The 20,389-nt window shown below is 40.7% G+C and overlaps 1 protein-coding gene across 1 annotated transcript in view; it reads right to left on the bottom strand.

The window, feature by feature from the left end:
* The window catches only part of ATP10B (ATPase phospholipid transporting 10B (putative)), a 96,010-nt gene that overhangs the window by 9,929 nt on the left and 65,692 nt on the right, over positions 1–20,389 (bottom strand). Inside the window, exons 15-20 of the mRNA XM_012807795.1 lie at positions 17,051–17,372; positions 14,147–14,223; positions 12,879–13,004; positions 8,233–8,433; positions 6,731–6,811; positions 5,279–5,383 (exon numbers count right to left, since the gene is read on the bottom strand). Of these exons, the coding sequence (XP_012663249.1) occupies positions 5,279–5,383; positions 6,731–6,811; positions 8,233–8,433; positions 12,879–13,004; positions 14,147–14,223; positions 17,051–17,372 (912 nt within the window). The remainder of the gene's footprint in view (positions 1–5,278; positions 5,384–6,730; positions 6,812–8,232; positions 8,434–12,878; positions 13,005–14,146; positions 14,224–17,050; positions 17,373–20,389) is intronic.

Below are 20,389 nucleotides of genomic sequence, written 5' to 3'. Positions count from 1 at the left end.
ACATCAACGTCAAAGTCTTGGACTCTAGTGATCCTCCTGCCTCACCCTCCCAAGTAGCTGAGACTACAGGTGCCCACTACAATGCCCAGCTAATGTTTCTTTTTTTTTTTTTTTTGTTTTAGTAGAGACGGAATCTTGCTGTTGCTCAGGCTGGTCTCAAACTCCCGAGTCAAGCTATCCACCCACCTTGGCCTCCCACAATGCTAGGATTACAGATATGAGCCACCACACCCAGCCTTCACCACCTATTTAATATACAGCTGAGGCCTGATTAAACTTTGTAAGATATTTTGAAAGTTAAGGAAAAAAAATCTCTTATAGCACAAGCATGAAAAAAATCTAATGACAAAGAGGATAATAGAGACCAGAGATCCTTTTGGGACATATCTTGGGTTAATTTAGAAATGTCACTAAAAATAGCATGTGAACAATAAACCTCATACATCCAGCATCTGCCTTCATCAGGTTTATCCTTATACAATATTTGCCTCAGATTTTATGAAAAGATTACATTTCATAAATGTAATGTAAATGTGGCTCAAAGGAGTAGGGCACCAGCCCCATATGCCGGAGGTGGTAGGTTCAAACCCAGCCCCGGCCAAAAAAACTGCAAAAAAAAAAAGAAAAAGATTACATTTCACAATTAAAGTACTCATATATCTCTTGCAAATGACCTCTCTTTAATTTTGAACATAAATTCAGTGTGTATCCTTGTGTATGTTTTATACGTATGTTTATGCCTATGTTTATAGGCACTTTTTAACTTTATTTTATATATGTATTCTTATTATGAACTGAATGTGTCTCCCTCACCCCCAAATTCATATGTGGAAGCCCTGATCTCCATTCTGATCTCCATTGTGATAGTATTCGGATGTGAGGCCTTTTGGAGTGATTATATCATGGAGGTGGAGCCCTCACGAGTGGGATTAGTGCCTTTGTAAGAAGAGACATGAGATGATCTTTCTCTCTCAGCTGTGTGAGGATACAGATAGCATGCAGCTGTCTAGGAAAGAAGAGGACTCTCAGCAGACACTGAATGGGCTATGCACTGATCTTGGATTTCTAAACTTTAGAGTCATAAGAAAAAAATTCTGTTGTTTAAGCCACCCAGTCTGTGGTATCTGTAATGACAGACCAAGCAGACTAAGCTATTGCTGCAGCCTTTATCATTTGATGTTATAAAGTTTTATTTAAGTTGAAAGATACAGCTCTAGATGGTTCATTTTAACTATGCTATTGTATAAACATGCCACAGTTTATTTTTTTGTTAGCGAACATTTGGGCTCTTTCTAATTTTTTTTTTTCTGGCAAGAACAGTGCTGTAACAAACATTCTTATACGTGTTTCCTTATATATAAATGCAGGGGGGGGGTTTCCAGGTCGTGTACTTAGAAGTAGAATTGACTTATAACATGTGAGTACTTTAAACTCCTCTAGCTATTTTCAAATTGTTCTTCAGTCTATGGTTTATTGTCTTTCATACTCTGCTCAGAGAAATAAATTTCTATTCTTTATGAGTTACCCAGTCTCAGATATTTTGTTATAGCAGTATAAATGGACTAAGATACCATCCTTTTTTATTTTTCTACTTTATGAACAAATTGGTATAAGATATTGTCCTGTGTAATTTTGGTCAGACCTCTATAATCCTTTGGGTCTCAGATTTTAGGAACGGGATTTGGTTTATTCAGGTTTGCTGAATGATGTTGATGGTGTTTTGATAAATTTTACATTTAAAGAAATGATAAATTTGGCTTAAATTTTCTAAGAATATTTTTAATAAGAATTTGTTATATCTATAATTATAATTTTGTCCATTCCTAATATGATTTTTGTGTCTTCTCTATCAGTAATTAATTTTCACTGGAATTTTGAGGAGCCTACTTTTGATCTTACTGATTTTTTCTACTGTTTCCTTGATTTTTTTTTCACCCTTTTTACTTTGATTGTCTTTATGTTTGTGTGGTAATTATTTAACTTTCTTCAGTTGAGTACTTAAGTTGTGTAGTTTTCATCTTCTTTTAAATAGTAAAAGCTTTACCTGGATGTCTCAAGTTTGCATATGTAGTATTTTTGTAGTCATTCAGCAAGAGGCATTTAAAATTTTCTTCATGATTTATTCTAGCTCATGAGTTATTTGGACATACATTTTGAAATTTTCAAGCATGTTAGGTTTTGTTTGGTTACTTTTTATCACTTGTTTTTAATTTAAATGCCTTGTCAGAGAACATGGTATTTGTGATTTTTATCAGTATCTTTTCAAATTCCTTTATGATTCAGAATTTGATGTTTTCTCTTTGGTAAATAATCTGAGTGTGTTTTAAAAAAGTATGCTTGTTATTTGGAGCAGGATTTTCTCTATGAGATCAAGTGTGATACTTTATTCAAAGTTTCTATGGCCTTTCTATTTTTGTCTATTTGATCTATGCCAGTTTCTTACAGAATTGTATAAAAAGCTCACACTAAGATTATGAATTTGCTTATTTCTTCTTACATTTGCTGGATGAAAAAAGTTCAATCTGATAATTTTTTTTCCAAAGGGAGAATTTAATCCATTTATATTTATTATGTGTACTGATATGTTTGTATTTATTTGAACATCTCATTTTGTATTTTTTGTTTGTCACCATTTTCTTTGTTCTTATTATCTTTCCTACATTCTGCAGAATTGATGGTTTTCTTTATTCTTTTCTTTTCTTCTTTTATAAAAACAAGTCTCACTCTGTTGCTCAGGCTAGAGTGCCCTGGCATCAGCCTAGTTCACAGCAACTGCCAACTGTTGTGTTCAAGTTGGTCTCCCAAGTAGCTGGGACTACAGGCATCTGTCACAATGCCAGGCTAAGTTTTCTATTTTTAGTAGAGGTGGGGTTTTGCTCTTGCTCAGTATGATCTCAGACTCTAGAGGTTCAGCCATCCTCATACCTTGGTCTCCCAAGTGCTAGGATTATAGGCATCAGCTATCACACCCAGCACAATTGATGGTTTTCTATATTTCTTTTTTTCTTTCCACTTCTGTAGTAGTTACCCTTAACCTTTTAAGATATTAAATAAATGTGAACTTTTATGGAAAAATGTATAGTTAAATGTGTATTTATTTTTATTCTCTTCCTATCCCTAGTGAAGATTTTAGCATAAATTACCTACTGAATAGCTTTTGTCCTCATCATGTTCTTTCTCATAGTTTTAGCTTTTGTGTTCTTACAGACGTACATTATTTTAGTAGGGCCTATGAATAATAAACCTCAAAGTGTTTGTCTATCTGAAAATATAATTTATTTTGCCCTACTCTTAAGTGATAGTGTGGTTGTTCCAGTTTTTTATTCACATCTTTGATGATAATTACTCCACTGTCTAGTGCAATTGCTTTTTCTTTTCAAGTAATTTATATGTAGTTTCTGGTAGACTTAAGGATTGTTTTGGTGATTTCACTTTTTACAGTTTCATTATATCAACATAATACTTCCAGATTTTATTTTGTTAAGTTCTCATTGTCAGTAACTATTTCATCAAATATTGCTTCTCTAACATTCTTTTCTTTTTTCTTCTGTGATTCCTATTAGGTAGATGCTGAAGCCATTGATGCTAGCCAGCATTCCTCTTACTTTTTCATATTTGTTTGTCATTCTGGATGAGTTCCCAATGCTATCTTCCAATTTGGCAGTTTACTTTTTGCCAATGTCTGATCTACAGTGGATCTCACAGATTGCATTTTAATTCATTTTACTGAATCTAAATGTTCCCTCGGCTTGGTGCAGTTTCTAGTATCAAAGTTATGTCTCTGATTCTTGCTTCCCTTGTTCATAGCTTCTGATAAAACTATAACTCCAAACAGTTTGTCATTATCATATGTTCTTTAACTTTCTTTCTTGAGTAGGGAACTTGGACCTGGTAATAAACAGGGCTTCAGTGTCCCCCACCTTTCAGGAGCTAGACTCCCCACTGCTGTGGTTTGTGTTCTGTCTTGGGTCGCAGAAAGCTTGTAATTGGAGCCTGCTCAGTACCCCTTCCCTCTCCTTGTCACATTATAGCCTCTTCTAGTGTTGGTGGCCTATGAAGAAATTTATCCTGTACTTAAGCTTGGTTATGCCTTTTTGGTTTTATCACCTTGTTCTATCTGTTATTGGCATGCATTAAAAACAGAGGGGCTTTTAAAAATGGGAACTCTGTGATCTAGAAGTTCATCTGTGTGGCTCTTATCAGCCACTGCCCGGTTGGTTAGGCCTGGTTCAGCTTGGGATGGTGTGGGAAGTGAGGGCAGGGTGAGTTCCATTGCAGAATGTAGGAACATGCTGAGCTTCCTTGGGGCATTAAAAACAGAGGGGCTTTTAAAAATGGGAACTCTGTGATCTAGAAGATCACAGTGGTTCTTATCAGCCACTGCCCAGTTGGTTAGGCCTGGTTCAGCTTCAGATGATGTGGGAAGTGAGGGCCGGGTGAGTTCCATTGCAGAATGTAGGAACATGCTGAGCTTCCTTGGGGCAATTTTCCAAATTTGTGATGCATGTGCTTTCAGAAAGAGCCATTTCAGTTTAGCGAAGAATAAATCTTTCTGTAAAGTGGTTTCCCTGTGCTATTCAATATTTTCTGTTCACACGATTAGCATAGTGGTTGAGAGCTCAAGAGTCAGATTGCCAGGGTTCAAAACTTGCTTCTATTTTGGACCGCTGTGGGGCAAGTTTATTGTACCTACAGTATTTCTAAATCTGTGAAATGGGAATACAAAAACACCTACCACCAAGGGCTCTGAGTGGTTACATACAAATTGTTTAACTAGGTACCTGGCATATAATTTTAAGCTATTTATTTTTATAGTTATCATTGACTGGAATCATACAATGAAAAAGGTGACAGCATTTTTAGATTTCAAAATGTTATATTTGGACATGATTGAGATGTTACCTGGAGGTAGTTTTCTAATCATTTGAAACTAAATGAGGAACATTCCTCCCTAACACAGTCTCAAGTATGGTCACTCTAATAGTTACCTTGTCTCTGAAACACCCCTGACTTTGTATCAGTATTATCTATTTCTGCAAATAATTGTCTCCTTGTTTTATAAGTGTTAGTTTTATCACCCTGACTAGGAGACAAGCAGGTTGAGGTCAGGTGTTTCATCTTTTTCACTTCTTTCATCCCTATAAAAGTGGGACATAGGTGGGAACTCTGTATATTTGCTGAGTGTATCAATGATAGGGAGTAAAGCAACTTAAAAATATAAACGTAGCCAAGGAATGGGAACACAATTTTTAAGCCCAACAGATCCTGGGACTCTTACCCATGTCTTCATTTCCATTGCCTGGTGCAAGAGGATTGTGGTGAGGGAGATGGTGTTAATCGGGGTCCCAAAGGTAAAGACGTCGATATCAGAGTCCTTGTAGGTCTGCAGAGAAGAGACAAACAGACATTGTCTGGTATCACCATGGATTTAGGACTTTGGCTTTGACACATGATTATAAAGCATCAGTGAAGGCAGGTGTCAAGGGAAGGGGAGGAAGAGGGAGGGAAGAAAGTATCCAGCTGTCCATTCTGTGAAACTGACCCAAGGAACAAACAAAGATGAGGAGTGAGTTGACAGTACTAAAGTATTTAGAAAATGTTTGTCAGGGGAAGCCTCCATGGGGATTGTAAAATCATTGTGAAATGAATGGAGAAAGAATTAATCGAGCGTTCACCAGGTACTGGGCTAACTGCTGAGGATATTTCTGTATCTACCTTCAAGGGAGTCTATTAGGCAGGACAGGTGAGGTACAATTTAAGAGGCCAAGTGTTAGAGTAGAAGTAAGTACAAGGTACCCAGGGAACACAGAAGAGGGGACATAGCAAAAGAGACCAGAATAAGGGGGGGAGGGATTTCATTATTTGAAAGAGGGGGAAAAATGCAGTTCCAGCCAAGGTCAGAACTGAGTGTGAACATGGTGGATTTGTAGAACTCCAACGAGTCTCTGTGATAGGTCGGTAGAGAATATGGAAGGGTGAAGGGTATAGCAGGAAAGGTAAGTGAGGCCTGGCCAGGGAGGGTATATAGTAAGCCAGGAAATCTGAACAAAGCACAAATGCTTGCCTCTCTTACCCTATGGTATTGATGATTACAAAGAAAATCAGCCCAAAGGCTGGATAAGCACCACTGTTTACCTGGTGGCAACTGTCCTATATCCTGATGCCCTGTCCAGAAAGAATACAGGCATCCTTTGCTATCTTAATTCTATTTAAACTGGGAAATCAAATTGAGATTGGGCTATCTGCATTCTTGTTATTTATTTAAGGTAATATATTAACTCTTATAATCAGAACCTGCTGCTTGAACACTTGTTACCTTGACCTTGGTAGCACACATCAACGAGTAAATTCAGACACCGTCAGTAGTCAAGTAGGAAACAGTTAATGAATGAAGATAGCCAAGTGTAAGACAAAGGGGAGGAGTGGGGACTATGGCAAATTAGAGAACACGCTCCTCATATAAAACAAGGCTACAAGCCAATTCCAGATTTTTGCCATGAGGGAAAAGTGACTCAGTGGAAGATAACTTTTGGTTTTTCAAGAGCCACCAGAAGTTAAAATATTTGAGTATACTTTTCTGACTTTTCAAACTTATTGGGTTAGATGTGGAGGCTATTTGTTGGAACCTCTGTTCTGAGGTGTCCGGAAAGACATTACTGGCCTGAAATTTCATATAAAGAGGATCAGTATCCTGTGATTTGTATGGTTTGAATGTGACTATATTACTTACCAGGTAAGGGATAAAGAAACAGATGAGGCTCTGGTAGAATGCATCCAGCATGGAAATCCAGAAAGTCGACAGGTTGTAGCACTGCCAAGAAAGAGCACACCAGCAGTTACCCCCACCCAAGCAAGATCCTGTTCTTTGCAAGCAACTTTCTTGTGTGTGACCCAGAGCAGATGATACGGCAGTTATGATGCCTCTTACCTGTGTGGCAATAGAATGGATTGATTACCAGCACAGACTTCAGGGTGACAGACCCCAGTTTGAGTCTTGGCTCTGACACTAATTGTGTGACCTTGTGAACATTACTAAACTCTGAGAATTGATTTCTTCTTCCATGAAATGTGCACAGAAATAACATCATCTGTTTCCTTAGGGTTCCAGAGGACTAAATGCAATCATGCCTCAGTAAGTATTCAGTTATTCATTAACTCCATAGCTACGACAAACTTGGAGAGGTTTCTTAGTAACATCTGAAAGAGAGGTTTCAATCGCAGCCCAGGAACACAGGTTCCCAAGAGACAGAGCTCAAGGGCCTCAGAGACAAGCCTTCTCATCTTGTGTCTTACTTGTTGTGCCTTCCCTAAGAGGAGTGAAACCTTTGCAGTTTCTGGTTTAGGTATGTTAACCTCCTTTCATGGTAGATACTGAAGGAACTGGCTGTGCATCCAGCATGCTGATAGGTAGAGCCCAGGATGTCTGTCCTTCCCACGCCTCCTGTGTGTGTGCTGCTGGGCTGCTGTGATGCTCTCCCCCAGTCTGTGGGTCACCACAGGTGGCTTGCTTTCCTGGCTGTCCACAACAAATCAACAGTTCTCAAACGCCACATCTGGCACTGCCCTCCTTTCCCCCAGATGCAAAGGTGCTCTCTGGTGTTTCAAAGTCCCGTTCCCAGGGCTCTGCCATGTCCCTTCATCCTCCCTCCTTGCTGCAGCCTCTTATGTGACATCTCCAAATGAGTCAGGGCTGCAGCGTGTCCTCTCTGGGCCTTCTTGAAAGCCCTCCCACCCTGCCCGATGGTTTCTCAGGCTTTCTTTTGTCTACTCAGTAGTGGGAAGTTCTAAAGCCTACGTAATCGAGCTCTAAGCTTTGCCTTTCCCGATGTGAACAGAAGCATTTGTTTATGTGTTTAGGGATGAGAGAACTAACTGCTAGTCTCAGGGGTCCCCTAACCAGGCCTTGGGGTGCGGTTGTTACTCCTCAGGCCCGGAGGGGCCTGTTAAGAGGGATGGGATTTTCCTGCCTGCCCACTTCCCCTTCAACTCCTGTATTAATGTGTGATATAATTAAGAAATGATTCAAAAGGCAAATACCCACTGGTGTCTCTTCCAATCCACTTCAATAGCAAATGAGAAACGGGCCAGGGATGGGGAGCGGGAGTTGTGCAAAGTCACATGGGAGGTAAGTGCGGCACAGTGGCCAGGGCTCTTTCTCTGATGCCCGAAGACTCAGCAGAGGTCAGGGAGGCCACCTGAGGCCGCCTCCCGCCAGCTATCCAGGCTCCTTACCTCAGAGTTCTGGCCGCTCTTGTACAGCTCAGGCAATGCCAGGAGGGTTTCTGCAGAGATGTCTTTATCGAGGATTCCAAAGATGAGAGGAGGCAAGGAGGTGAAGAAGAGATTGAAGAAGATCATCTGCCAGTAGTCGATCATGGTGGAGGCAGAGAAGCCGCAGAAGAACTGATACCAGAAGAGCAGGTTGACGTAGCACTGCGGGCAGAGAATGCAGCCTTGTGAGGAGTCCCTCGCCCTCCTCGCCCCTCTTTCTTTTTGGACTATCTTTGTGTTGGTGGAGCTAGAATATATTCTTCTTAGTAAAGTATCTCAAGAATGGTGAAAGAAAGTATTCAATGTACTCAATACTATTACGAAACCAATATAGAACACTTACATATTCATACAAATGATAAAATACTGCCTTACTGTTCATGCTCTTTGGGACCTGGCGGAGCTCCAGCCATGTGTCAAGGTGAGTATGCAGTTAAGTCCTCACTACCCTGCCAATAGGTTCTTAGAAACTACAACTTTAAGCCAAACGATGTGTAACAAAACCATTTCCCCCTCATCAATGTTATAATAAAATAACGTTGGATGAAATGATAGTTTTTGAGGACCTTCTATATATCAGTTTGCTTAAAGTTGCAGTTTTTAAGAACCTGTTGATGACATTAAGTGAGGACTTACTGTACTCCAGTGGTTAAGAGCACAGATTTTGGAGGCAGAGAGGCCTGGATTTGTCCTCTGAGTTCTGTCACTTACTGTTACCTTGAGAAAATGGCTTAGTTTTTCTGGACATAATTTTGTCATCCGTCAGCAGGGAATAGTAGTGCTTAGACCACAGCATATGAAACACGAATGGCAGCAGTGTGGTAATAAAAAGGGGTGTTGCTGAGGAAGGGACGATGGTAAGACCCCGGGTGGGAAGCCTGGCGGGAAGATGACCTCCCGAGAAGGATGTCCTCACAACACCTTCCAGGGTCATGCAGCTCAGGGTCTGAACAAGAAAATCTTCTGCCTAAATACTGCTTATTTTTTCTAAAGCTCTTTCCAGCTCAAGATCTCCCCACTTTTGAATGGGCTGGGTCACTGCAACTGCCTACCATCCTGTGATGTGATTTAGTTATCTAAGATTGCACAAGCAGCTGGTACTGAGGTTAAGACTAAAACTTATTAGTTCTATGGGACCGAGGCACAGGGACATGAAAGGTTTTGGAAGAAACCATTAAACAGGTTTGTGTTCAAACTAGAATTCTCATTTCCTAATTGCTGAACCACTGTTATTGTGGAGAAGCCCTCTACTTATTATTATTTTTTGAGCCAGAGTCTCACTTTCTTGCACCTGGTAGATTGCGGTGGTGTCATAGCTCACAGCAACTTCAAACTCCTGGGCTCAAGTGATTCTCTTGCCTCAGCCTCACAAGTAGCTGGGACTACAGGTGCCCACCACAATGTCTAGCTATTTTTTTTAGAGATACAGTCTCGCTTTTGCTCAGGCTGGTCTCAAACTTGTGAGATCAAGTGATCCACCCACCTCAGCCTCCAAGAGTGCTGGGATTACAGGCTCGAGTCACTGTGCCAGGCCCTCCACTCATTATTATTATTAATAGTAATAATATTAACACCTTAATATTGTCACTAGTAACACCAATTATATTTGTTTGGGATTTTGTATGAACTAGGTGTGTGGGGTGCATTATAGTGTCATCAGTATATTAGTTTATAGCACATTATTAGCTGTACAATACACACTATAGTTTGTCCTAACAACTTTGCAAGATTGATATTGTTGTTAATAATAATAGTAGGACGGTGCCTGTAGCTCAAAGGAGTAGGGTTCCGGCCTCATATACCAGAGGTGGTGGGTTCAAACCTGGCCCTGGCCAAAAAAAAAAAAAATAGTAATATATTTATGTTACTTTGTTAATATATGTCACATATTGATATAACATTAAAAATGATATTAACATTATTAGCTCCACTCTATGGATGAGGAAGCTGAGGCTCCGAGGTACTCAGTTGCCTCTTTTCCAAGTTCAGAGCTAGAAAGCAGTGCAAGCAGCATATGAATTTTTACAGTTCTTTCCCTTTGATTGCTCCTAACCTTTCTCAGTCCTATCTGGCTTCTGCATGAGCTGAAAATAGCCATTCTCTGGCCCTTTGCAGAAAAGCATGTTGAGCCCTGATGTCAATGGTTAGCCTTATGGGGGCAGGGGCCGTGGCTGGCTTGATTCTCGCTCTATAGCCATTGCCCAACGTTGTTCCTGACACATAGCAGACATTCCGGAGTTACTTGAGTAAATGAAGTTAATCTTAGTGCTATTGTTCTAACACTCATCCTGGAGTTTTAACATGGCAGAATGCTGCTTTTCTCCCGGTAGGCTCCTGCTTGTTTTCTACTTCCTCTGCCTTGCTGGAATCTTTGCATCTGCAGGAGTGCGCTGAACCCGTGACAGCATGGCTGAGATTGGATGCCTGTTCTTCCTCTCAAGAAGCTACAGTGCAGTAATTAATTCATTGTTCAAATTTCAGCGCAGGCAAGGTTTTAATCCCCTCTGAAATTGGTTTCAGATGTGAAAGTCATAGTTCTCCACCCTCTAATTGCAACGGAGAGATAATGCGACATCAGTATCACAATTTCAAGCATGGCATTGGGCTGGAAATAAATATCATTTAAGCTTTGAGAATGTGGCTGGCTGGAAACATTTTCTTTTCTACTTCACAAATTTAATGCAGAGAAGAGGCTGTGCTTATTCAAAAGAATAATTCTTCTGGATACCACAAAAAAAAAAAATTAAACAAGCATTTGGAATTCTAAGTAAACAGGTTTCATGCTTGGAGTGAGTTTCAAGTCAAATGGACTGACTTGTTTGCATAGACTTGCTGAGATAATATTACCATCCAGTTGACCGAATTTACATTATTTTTTGTCATGCTGTTTATTTACATAGACTGTGATCTTTGCACAGAAAGTCCCATTCCTGAGTGAGAGTGACTATGTAGGAATCTAAAAGGAAGATTGGGAAGATAAAGAAAAAGGGAAAAAAGTGCAATTTTGCAGCCATTGCTTGGCTAAATATGTTTCTTTTTAATTACCTTATTATTAATTCTTCCCTTTCCTCATGCAAAGAGGAATCCGAGTCTATTTGGAGACCTATGGGGACTACTGAAAGGTCCTTGAACTAGATAATGAAAAACTCAGGCCTTTGTTTTTTCCCTTAGTACAGAATTGACTTCTTATATCCATCATTAATCAGGGGCTTTTCAAAAGGATCCTCTGACAGTTTCAATACCTACTTCAGGTGGTGCAATTCTGCTTTGGGTCCTTAATCAACAAGACAGAAACCAACACATTTTTAAGGAGACCCATAACGTCATTTGTATAGAGCTATGTGCTTTCCAGAGCTCTGACACTAAGGCTTCTCAATAACACTTCTAGGGAAATAGAGAACCATAGTCTGCTCATATTATTGATGAGGAAATTGAGGCTCAGAGAGACTAAGTGGCCTTCCCAAGGTCACACAGCATGCCAGGGTCATGTAAGATTACAACCTGGATGATCTCCCCACTCCAAACATCTTTGCCAGTAAAGTATTTTATTTAGCGTCCTGCTTTCCAGGAACTCACTTATAAAGAACCCTGGTTGATATGCAAGTCTCAGGTTGAAGTCACGGGCTCCAGTCTTCTATTTGGTAAGGAATAGTCACCTTTACTCTTCCAAGGTCTGGGGTATAGCTCTTACATTGCGGGACCCTATCTAAGACCAAGCGAAGCTAGTTGTTCTTCAAATCATTCTTCTTTGCAACCAGAAAATAAATCTCAGCTGTGAAATGTAACTCTAAGAGCAATGACAGCAACACCAATGATAATAAAACCTAATGGATAAGCTTAGAGCGTGATCACTATGTGTGAATTACTTTGTAGGCAGCTGTCATTTAATCTTCATAGCAAACATATGAGAAAGGTAATATTCTCATGTAGTAACATCCCCGTTTTACAGATGATGACACTGAGGTTTAGGGATATCACCACATATGGGAGTCTGGATTTGAACCCAATGTGCTGGACTCCAGAGTCCATGCTCATAAACATTCATGCTGCTGGCTGAGCGAGGTGCCTCATGCCTGTAGTCCTAGCGCTCTGGGAGTCTGAGGTGGGTGGATTGCTTGAGCTCAGGAGTTTAAGACCAGCCTGAGCAACATCAAGACACTGTCTCTACTAAAAATAGAAAAACTAGCTAGGTGTCATGGTGGGTGCTTATAGTCCTATCTACTCAGGAGGCTGAGTCAGGAGGCTCTCTTGAGCCCAAGAGTTTGAGGTTGCTGTGAACTATATGATACCCAGGTGACCGAGTGAGACTCTGTCTAAAAAACAAACAAACAAACACAAACAAATAAAGACCATTCATGCTGCCCCTTACATGCCAGGCACTTTACATGACACACAAGTCTCATGGTAACTTCACAAAAATAGAAAGCACTAGCTCCATTTTATCAGAGAGGAAATTGAAGAATAGTGAATAGTCTGGCCCAATGTCGCAGAGCTAGTAAGAAACAGGCCAGCCTGACTCATTCCCTTCTGCTGAGATGCTGTGGGGAGATCTGGCCCCGTAGTGGGGACCCCCAAGACCTTGTGGGAGCCTCCACAGGGCTACTCACCACGTTCTTGTAGAAGTAGTACACCACCATCCTGGCCAGGCGTGAGTAACACCAGTGACCATGCACTAGCAGTAGCTTCTTGAGGTGCCTAAAGCGGGAGATGGCAAAGTCGCTGGACATGACAGCCTGAGAGGGGAGAGCAGATGCATCAGCTTCCATCCATGCCCACCATAGCCCTAAAGAGGCTTCCTTAAAGGTGGTGCTGTGTTTTAGGTCTATAGCTGGGAAGGTATGAATGATGCTCTTGGTCGTTATGTGTTCACTCTTGGGTGGCTCTTTGGATCCTCACATCCCACTCTCTCTTCTGGGAAACTGAAACCTCACTAGAATCCAAGGAGGATGGATCAGATGAAGCAGTGGTGGAGGCTGGTCTTTCATCCAGTTACCCAACAAGCACTTCTATGGATATATCAGATACCATGCTAGGGGTGTGATATTAACCAGAGAGTAGGGGCTTCCATTCAAGTAATCCCCAAATCTCTAAACATCCCTCACCACCTCCTGAAGTGGGCCATTGGCTCCATTACCAGATGGACCTGATGGATAGATAGTTCTTCCTCTACATGGATCTTGGGATTACTCAGAACCAAATGTAGGTTATAGTACTCTTTTAAAAGCATGATGAACAAACATTAAAAAAAAACCCCAACATGATGCTGAGTTTAGATATGCCTATAAATCCTTGTATGAATATTTATCTGGCTATTTAAACTCCCTGAACCTCAGTTTCTCCAACTGAAAAAAAGTGGAATAACAACCCCTAATACACAGGATTGTGGTGATTATTAAAACCTGATGAGATGTGAAATGTGAAGTGTCTAACAGAGAGTCGGCACGTGGGAGCTACTCATAGGGCAGTAATTGTTGCTGCTCACTCAATGCTCTTTTATCTCCATCAACAAATTTAGGCAATACCACATGTCTGCACTCAAGGTGGAAACACTATTGTTAATGGTTCAAAAAGCACAAAATCAAATCATTTCAGTAGAAAAAGTTACCAGTCAAGATTGTATGCTTGCCCCAAGAGGAATTTTGACTAAATTAGGCAGACCATGAAAGTGTACCTAGCAATTTATGGGTTAAACTAGCCACCAGGACTAAACTGTAGTTGAAAAATGTTTTCTAACTTCCTTATGTCCATCATTGCTGATGGAGGGCACTGCACCTTTGGATGTAGATGGAAGTTCTTGAAAAGAAGTTCCCCCAACACTGTGGGGAGTTCTTGAAATCTCCTGTAATGATAAAGAAAAGTAAGGAGGGACCAATACCTGCATTCCTTCCTGTCCAGATATGCCGATGCCAATATCAGCAGCTTGAATCATGCTTACATCATTTGCTCCATCACCTGAAAGAAGAGAGGTCATGAGGTGCCTTTGTTCCTGGTCCAACTGCTCAGTGACAATGAGATGGCTCTACAGTGTCCTCATTCCTTTTAACATAACTCTGAATAGTCCTGTAGAAAGCCATTGCTACAGTGCCTCACCTGAGAGCTATCTTTTCTTCTTTGGACAAGAAGCTCTACTTTTTTTCTTGATCATTCAATAAATACGGTCCTGACTAAGTGTCTTTTTTCTAGGCACAACGTTAGGTTTTGGGGACACAATGGTGATCAAGACAGATGTGGCCAGTGGTGTGTAGTTTATGAAAAAGAGCCTTTACAAACAGTATTGTGGACTTCACTGTGAGCAAATGAAGAATCAGAGCAATTTAAAGACTTGGTAAGGGTGATCCCCCTAGAGAAGGGACTCAGGAAAATTGAAACTCAGATCTGATTCCTGGGCCCACATGCTTTCCTACTGCAGTCAAACTTGAAATACTGACATGTCAAGACAGCTAGAACATTTGGACATCAGATTGTTAATGGTGTCTAAGGGAAGGAGAACATTCAGTTTTGCTTCTGAATGTGGAAAAATGAGATTGACTAATTTTTTAATTGAGATCTATTTAGTCACATTGAATTCTCATTTAGTGAACTGAGTTGTTTTGGGAGGCTGGAGATAAGGCCATGAAAACACACACAATGTGTTTGTGTGTGCACACACAGATACACAATTGTACACATTTGCATCCATAGCCATGGCCTCCCTCTAAGCCAGAATTGTTAAATAGATTTTTCTATAATGATGGAAATGTATCTGCACGTCCAGTACAGAAACCACCAGACACACGTGGCTATGGAAATTGGGCTGGCAAAATTCCATTTAACTTTAATTAAATTTGAGTAGCCACTGTAGCTCTATACAGCGAGGCCTCCCTTAGTGGCCAGATTCTCCCTGGTACTGTATCATGTAGACAAAAGTTTAGCAAATTTTTTTCTGTACAGGGTCAGAGAGTAAATATCTTAGACTTTGTGAGCCAGAAGCAAAACTGAACCATTGTTACTGCTGAAAGGCTATTAGTCTTTTACAAATTTTACACTTAAAAATAGAAAAACTATTTTTAGCATCTGTACAAAAACACTCAGTGGGCTGTGTTGGGCCTGCTGGCTGTTGTGTGCTAGCCCCTGCTGGAGACCATGTAGCCTCCATCCTCTTCCTGGCCCCATCTCTTTTCCTGGTAGCTTCTCAGAATAAACTGCAATTAAATTTCTATTATTCATAGTAGAGAATATGTAATGGGTGAGAGAATAACTGTCTCCCCATAATTATTTGGTAACAAATTTACTGATCTTAAAAATCTTGCTATTGTAGGTAGCCTTTTATTCTCATTTTTTTTTAATCAAATAGCATACATAATTTTAACCTTCCCCATGGCAGAACAAAACCAGCCCTTTACTGCCATGGTTAGCTAACTGGGAGAAGGAGAAGTGTGAAACCCCGTTATTTCTCTCCCTGCTGGTTTTGTTCCTGTTGCTATGGGAATACAGCCGATATCGGACTTCAGGGAATCAATCCTGGGCTGTTGCCTTATGTGTGTCTGAACTTCTGAAGAGGGCAATTCAGGATATAAAAGTAAGATGAGGGGGCTAAAGTTCTGCTCCCTGCATTTTTTTGCTTCCTTTCTCCACTTTTTTATTCTTCTGAACTGTACCTGGAGACCAGAAAAAAACCATCATGTATAATAAATCCCTTGTTTGAATGTCAGGAAAGAAAGTCTCTTTCTAAGCCTGTGTAGGAGGAAGAGAGGTTGGCGCCATCTGCAATATCTGTAGTAATGCCCCTAAATGAATACAAAATCTAGTATGTAGGTGGTGTGTGTTGAACCAGGGATCAAACTATGACTGAGATTGATAACATTCCTCTGCTCAAGGGAGGAAGGTATAACAGTGCTTGGAGCTGTGGGAACTGGCGCCCTGGGAGCCCGTGGAGGAAAGCAAAGTTAGGTGGCACTGGAAGAAGAAGTGTTTTACAGAAGAAATCACTTGTGTAAAAAGCCTGAAAGTGAGAGAGGACAAGGTCCAGGGGGAATGGTAAAGTTTCCTTAGGTTGGAACGTGGGATGCGAGAGCTGGGAAGAGGAAGGTAGCCATGGGAAGAGATGTTGCTGGAGGGTAATGAAGACCAGATCATGAGGATTCTTGTAAACCAGGGTTGGTTGTTCCTACAAGGTGTTAAGTAAGTGCAGTTTTTAGTTCTACACTTCCTTCTGATTGACGTTGATCCCCTTCTGAGCAATTCTTTTTTTTTTTTTTTAAGTAGCATCATAACTGTGTACCTTACTGCATTTCTAGGGTACAATGTGCTGATTTTATATACCAACTGGCTAGCCTTTATAGAGGATATGCTTTGTGTGGGTCTTGTATTTAGAAATGAACATGGGGCAGTCTTGATCTTTAAAATATCCCCACCAGCCATCAACCCTCAGAAGAACATCACCTCGGAAACACCTGCGGTCAGGCCGTGTGTCAAGTATTGAAGGGGAAGTGCTGCATCCCAGTATTGAGATGGCCCAAGTATGTGTGGTTAATGGCAACATTCCTTGAGCTACCTGGGTGTCCTGCATTCAAGGCCACTGCTGGCTTTGACCTCCATCTATATTCTGATTTTTCTTTAGCTGACTTGTGGGTCCAAAGAACTTTGCTGCCCTCTCCCCTTCTTCTCAGCCTCTGCTTCACCCCCTCGTTGGCACATCCTGATAATCATTCTGCACTCTCTCCCGCTACACAATGACCCTCAGGCTGTGCACCTTGACTGTGGTACCTGACCTCCCACCTGGACTCAGCACCATGGGTACCTATGGACAGCGTCATGACGCTCAGCTTGTCCCGCACCAGCTTGACGATCATGCTCTTCTGGAGTGGGGTGCACCGGCAGCACAGGACAGACCGACAGTACCCGGTCAACTCCAGGAACTTCTTCTCCAGCTTTCCCAGGAAAATGGCATTCAGTGTCTTCCCATCGATGACCAATCCAACTTCTGGAAGCACAGCTGCCGAGGTGGTGGATGGTGTCTTGGAACGCAGGCGGAATCCAAAGAGCTTGCGGTCAGGCTTCTGTGGTTCGTGAAACTGCTTGACCTCTTCTAATGTGCAATTGAGGATGGAGTCGCAGGTTTCCTGGAAAGAGTTATAATCATCTGGTGTGAGTAAGCAAGCTTGGAAATGGGTGTTAACAATTTCACATTTTTCTTTAGTAAAATAGTTGTAAAGCTCTGCTGCTGTAGAGATTACTTAGGAGTTAGTCTGTTAATTTTTGCTTTTCTCTGAATCAAAGCAGTAATAATTTGGAACCAAATTAATGGTCATAACTGGGGACACTTCTTGAGAATAGGAGAGAAAATAGCTCAGCAGGATGGGGACTGATACAAGGATAGTCTAAGAAAATAAATAATACTAGGAAGATGTTAAATTATGACAACATGTCCTGCTGGGTGGTGCTTTCTGTGTCTCACAGGTCACTGAAGCTCTCCTTTGTTTTTCTAGAGATTCCTGGGTGAAAGGTAGGGTCTTTATTACAGATCTTAACTGAGAAATGAGAAAATGGAAACAAGATAGTTGGCAACTCATCCAAGGTCATCCCAACTCAGTAGTGGAGGCAATATTGTTACTATTCGAATAGTGGCTTCCTAATTGAAAAGACATTATCCCTGTTTATCCATTGGTCTATTCCATGAAAGGTGCTAAAAAATATGCTTTTTACTGGTATTTTTTCCTGGTTTTTATCTTGAAAGATATTAAGAAAATGATTTCCTTTTGGAAATTTCCTCTATTGCTTTTTATTATATCAAAGACAAAGTCAGAATGTGGTTCTACTTATATTCTTAATATCTCTTTTAATTTCTGTGAACATTGCTTTGTAAAAAATGTAACGCTGCAGTACACAACAGTATTATCGATTTTAGCAGTGTTGTTTTTTTTCATGGTCTTCATTTTACAGCGTTCTTCTATCCATAGCAGGAGATGGACTTTTCACTGAGTGATGTGCTAAAATTTTTTTCTAAAATAAACAATGTTCAAAATGAGTCAATTTGAATGAAATCATCAAGTAAAAAACAGTACAGATCATATTTTAGCAGAAATGGTAAAGGTAGTTCTGAAGGGAGAGGTTTGAGGAGCACGGATCTAGAGACTTCTGTCTGGGAATGTCCAGAATAATTTCTTTTGGAAGGAATAGAGCCACACCTCATTATTCCTGAGTCTTCCTTTTGGAAGATGTTAGATTGAGTGCTTCAGGCAATAAGGTTGCACAGAGCCTAGAATGAATGGTCATAGCAGAGGCACTTAATCTGGGAAAGAGATCAACATGATCCTTGCTGGAAGTTGGGATTGGTACGAATTATATAGATTTCTTGACTGCAAGTCCTTGGAGATATGAACTTCAAAATTAAGTTGCTGAATTTACTTATTTCTAACTTTTTAGAGTATAATCACAATAGTTACCATTCACTGAGTACTCAGCGCATGTCCGGTACTGTGGTAGGCAACCTCTAAGGTGCTTCCCAATGATCTGCACTTCCTGGTATTCATGATCTCATGTGATCTCCTTCCACTGAGTGTGGGCTAGACCTAGTGACTCCCTTCTAATGAAGGGAATTCTGCAAAAGTGATAGAATGTCACTTCCCATATTAAGTTATGTATAACTTATGTTATAATTTGGTGTTCTTTCTCACTTTTCCTTGAATGACTTGCCATGGGGAGACCACCTGCCATGCTGTATTGTAGTCCTATGAAGCCCACAGGCAAGGAATGGAGACCTACTAACAATCATGTGAATGAACTTGGAAACAGGGCTCCTTCCCACCCCTACACCACCCACCCATTTGAGCTTTCAGATGAGCCCACAGCCTTGACTGACAGCTTAAATGCAACCTCAAGAGTGACCTTCAACTTATGGCACTCAACTAAAATGTCCTTGGACTCCTAACTTACAGAAACCATGGGATAATTTATGTCTATTGTTTTAGCTGCTGAGCTTTGAGTAATTTGTTATTCAATAATAGGTTACTAATATAGGTACTATGCTAAGTAAGAACTTTCTTCTATAATCTTATTTCATCCTTCCAATGGCTTGTGAAGTAATTATATATATATATATATAGAGAGAGAGAGAGAGAGAGAAAGAGAGAGAGATGGAGTCTCATTATGTCACCCTAAGTAGAGTGCCATGGCACCACAGCTCACAGCAACCTCAAACTCTTGGGCTTAAGTGATTCTTTTACCTCAGCTTCTCAAGTAGCTGGGACTACAGGTGCCCACCACAATACCCAGTTATTTTTTTTTTTTTGTTCTTGTAGTTATCATTGTTGTTTAGCAGGCCTGGGCCAGATTTGAACCCACCAGCCCCTGTGTATGTGGCTGGCACCCTAACCACTGAGCTACAGGTATTGAGCTGAAATAATTAATTTAAATCTCTGTTTTACAGATAAGAATGGAAGTGCAAGAAGCATAGTATTTGGACCATGTTAAGCCTTCAATATACATTAATGGTAACAATATTGGTGATTATTATTAGTTTTTATCTAATATGTTCATCCTTTTAAAACCTCCTTGATAGATCAACATTTCCAGTGATGAGTTAGTAATTTCCTCGTCTTGTGGATGGGAACCCAGAAGGGTTCTAGATAGGTCTTGTAACTTGCTTATTGCTTTTAGGTACATAGCAAAGTGACAGTAGTCCCAAATAAATTTATAGTGAATTAAGCAAATTAAAACCCTTGGAGGAAATAGCCACTGAATATGTAATTACATTAAACTGGGGTTTTAAATAAATTGAAGACTTAGAATGTATTTCCCCAGTTTCTGGCTTAACACATTTATGCATCTCCAACTGATTCTTAGGCAGAGGGATGAGAAAGACTAATCTTACAGGTTTAGTGGGTCTCAAGGTGTAGACAGGGCTGAGGATTCAGGCGCCATCTTGGAGAGCCCCAGACGGTGAAAAACACTGACAGAATTAACAACAGGGTGTGGCCGACTGGTCCTCAGGAAATTTGGCTATTTAACCAACAAACATCGTCGGCTTCCTACAGGAGTGCATGATATTTAAGAGAACCCAGGGAAGCTCACTCCGCCCCTATCGGGCTGGCTGCCTCACTGGTTTGCAGACATCCTCCTTCCAAAATTTCCTGGAGTG

Source organism: Otolemur garnettii, unplaced genomic scaffold (assembly GCF_000181295.1).
Source record: "Otolemur garnettii isolate 467f Iridium unplaced genomic scaffold, OtoGar3 scaffold00003, whole genome shotgun sequence".
Lineage (NCBI taxonomy): Eukaryota > Metazoa > Chordata > Mammalia > Primates > Galagidae > Otolemur > Otolemur garnettii.
The sequence above is the reverse complement of the archived record's forward strand: the minus strand, read 5'-3'. Positions and strand labels throughout refer to the sequence as shown.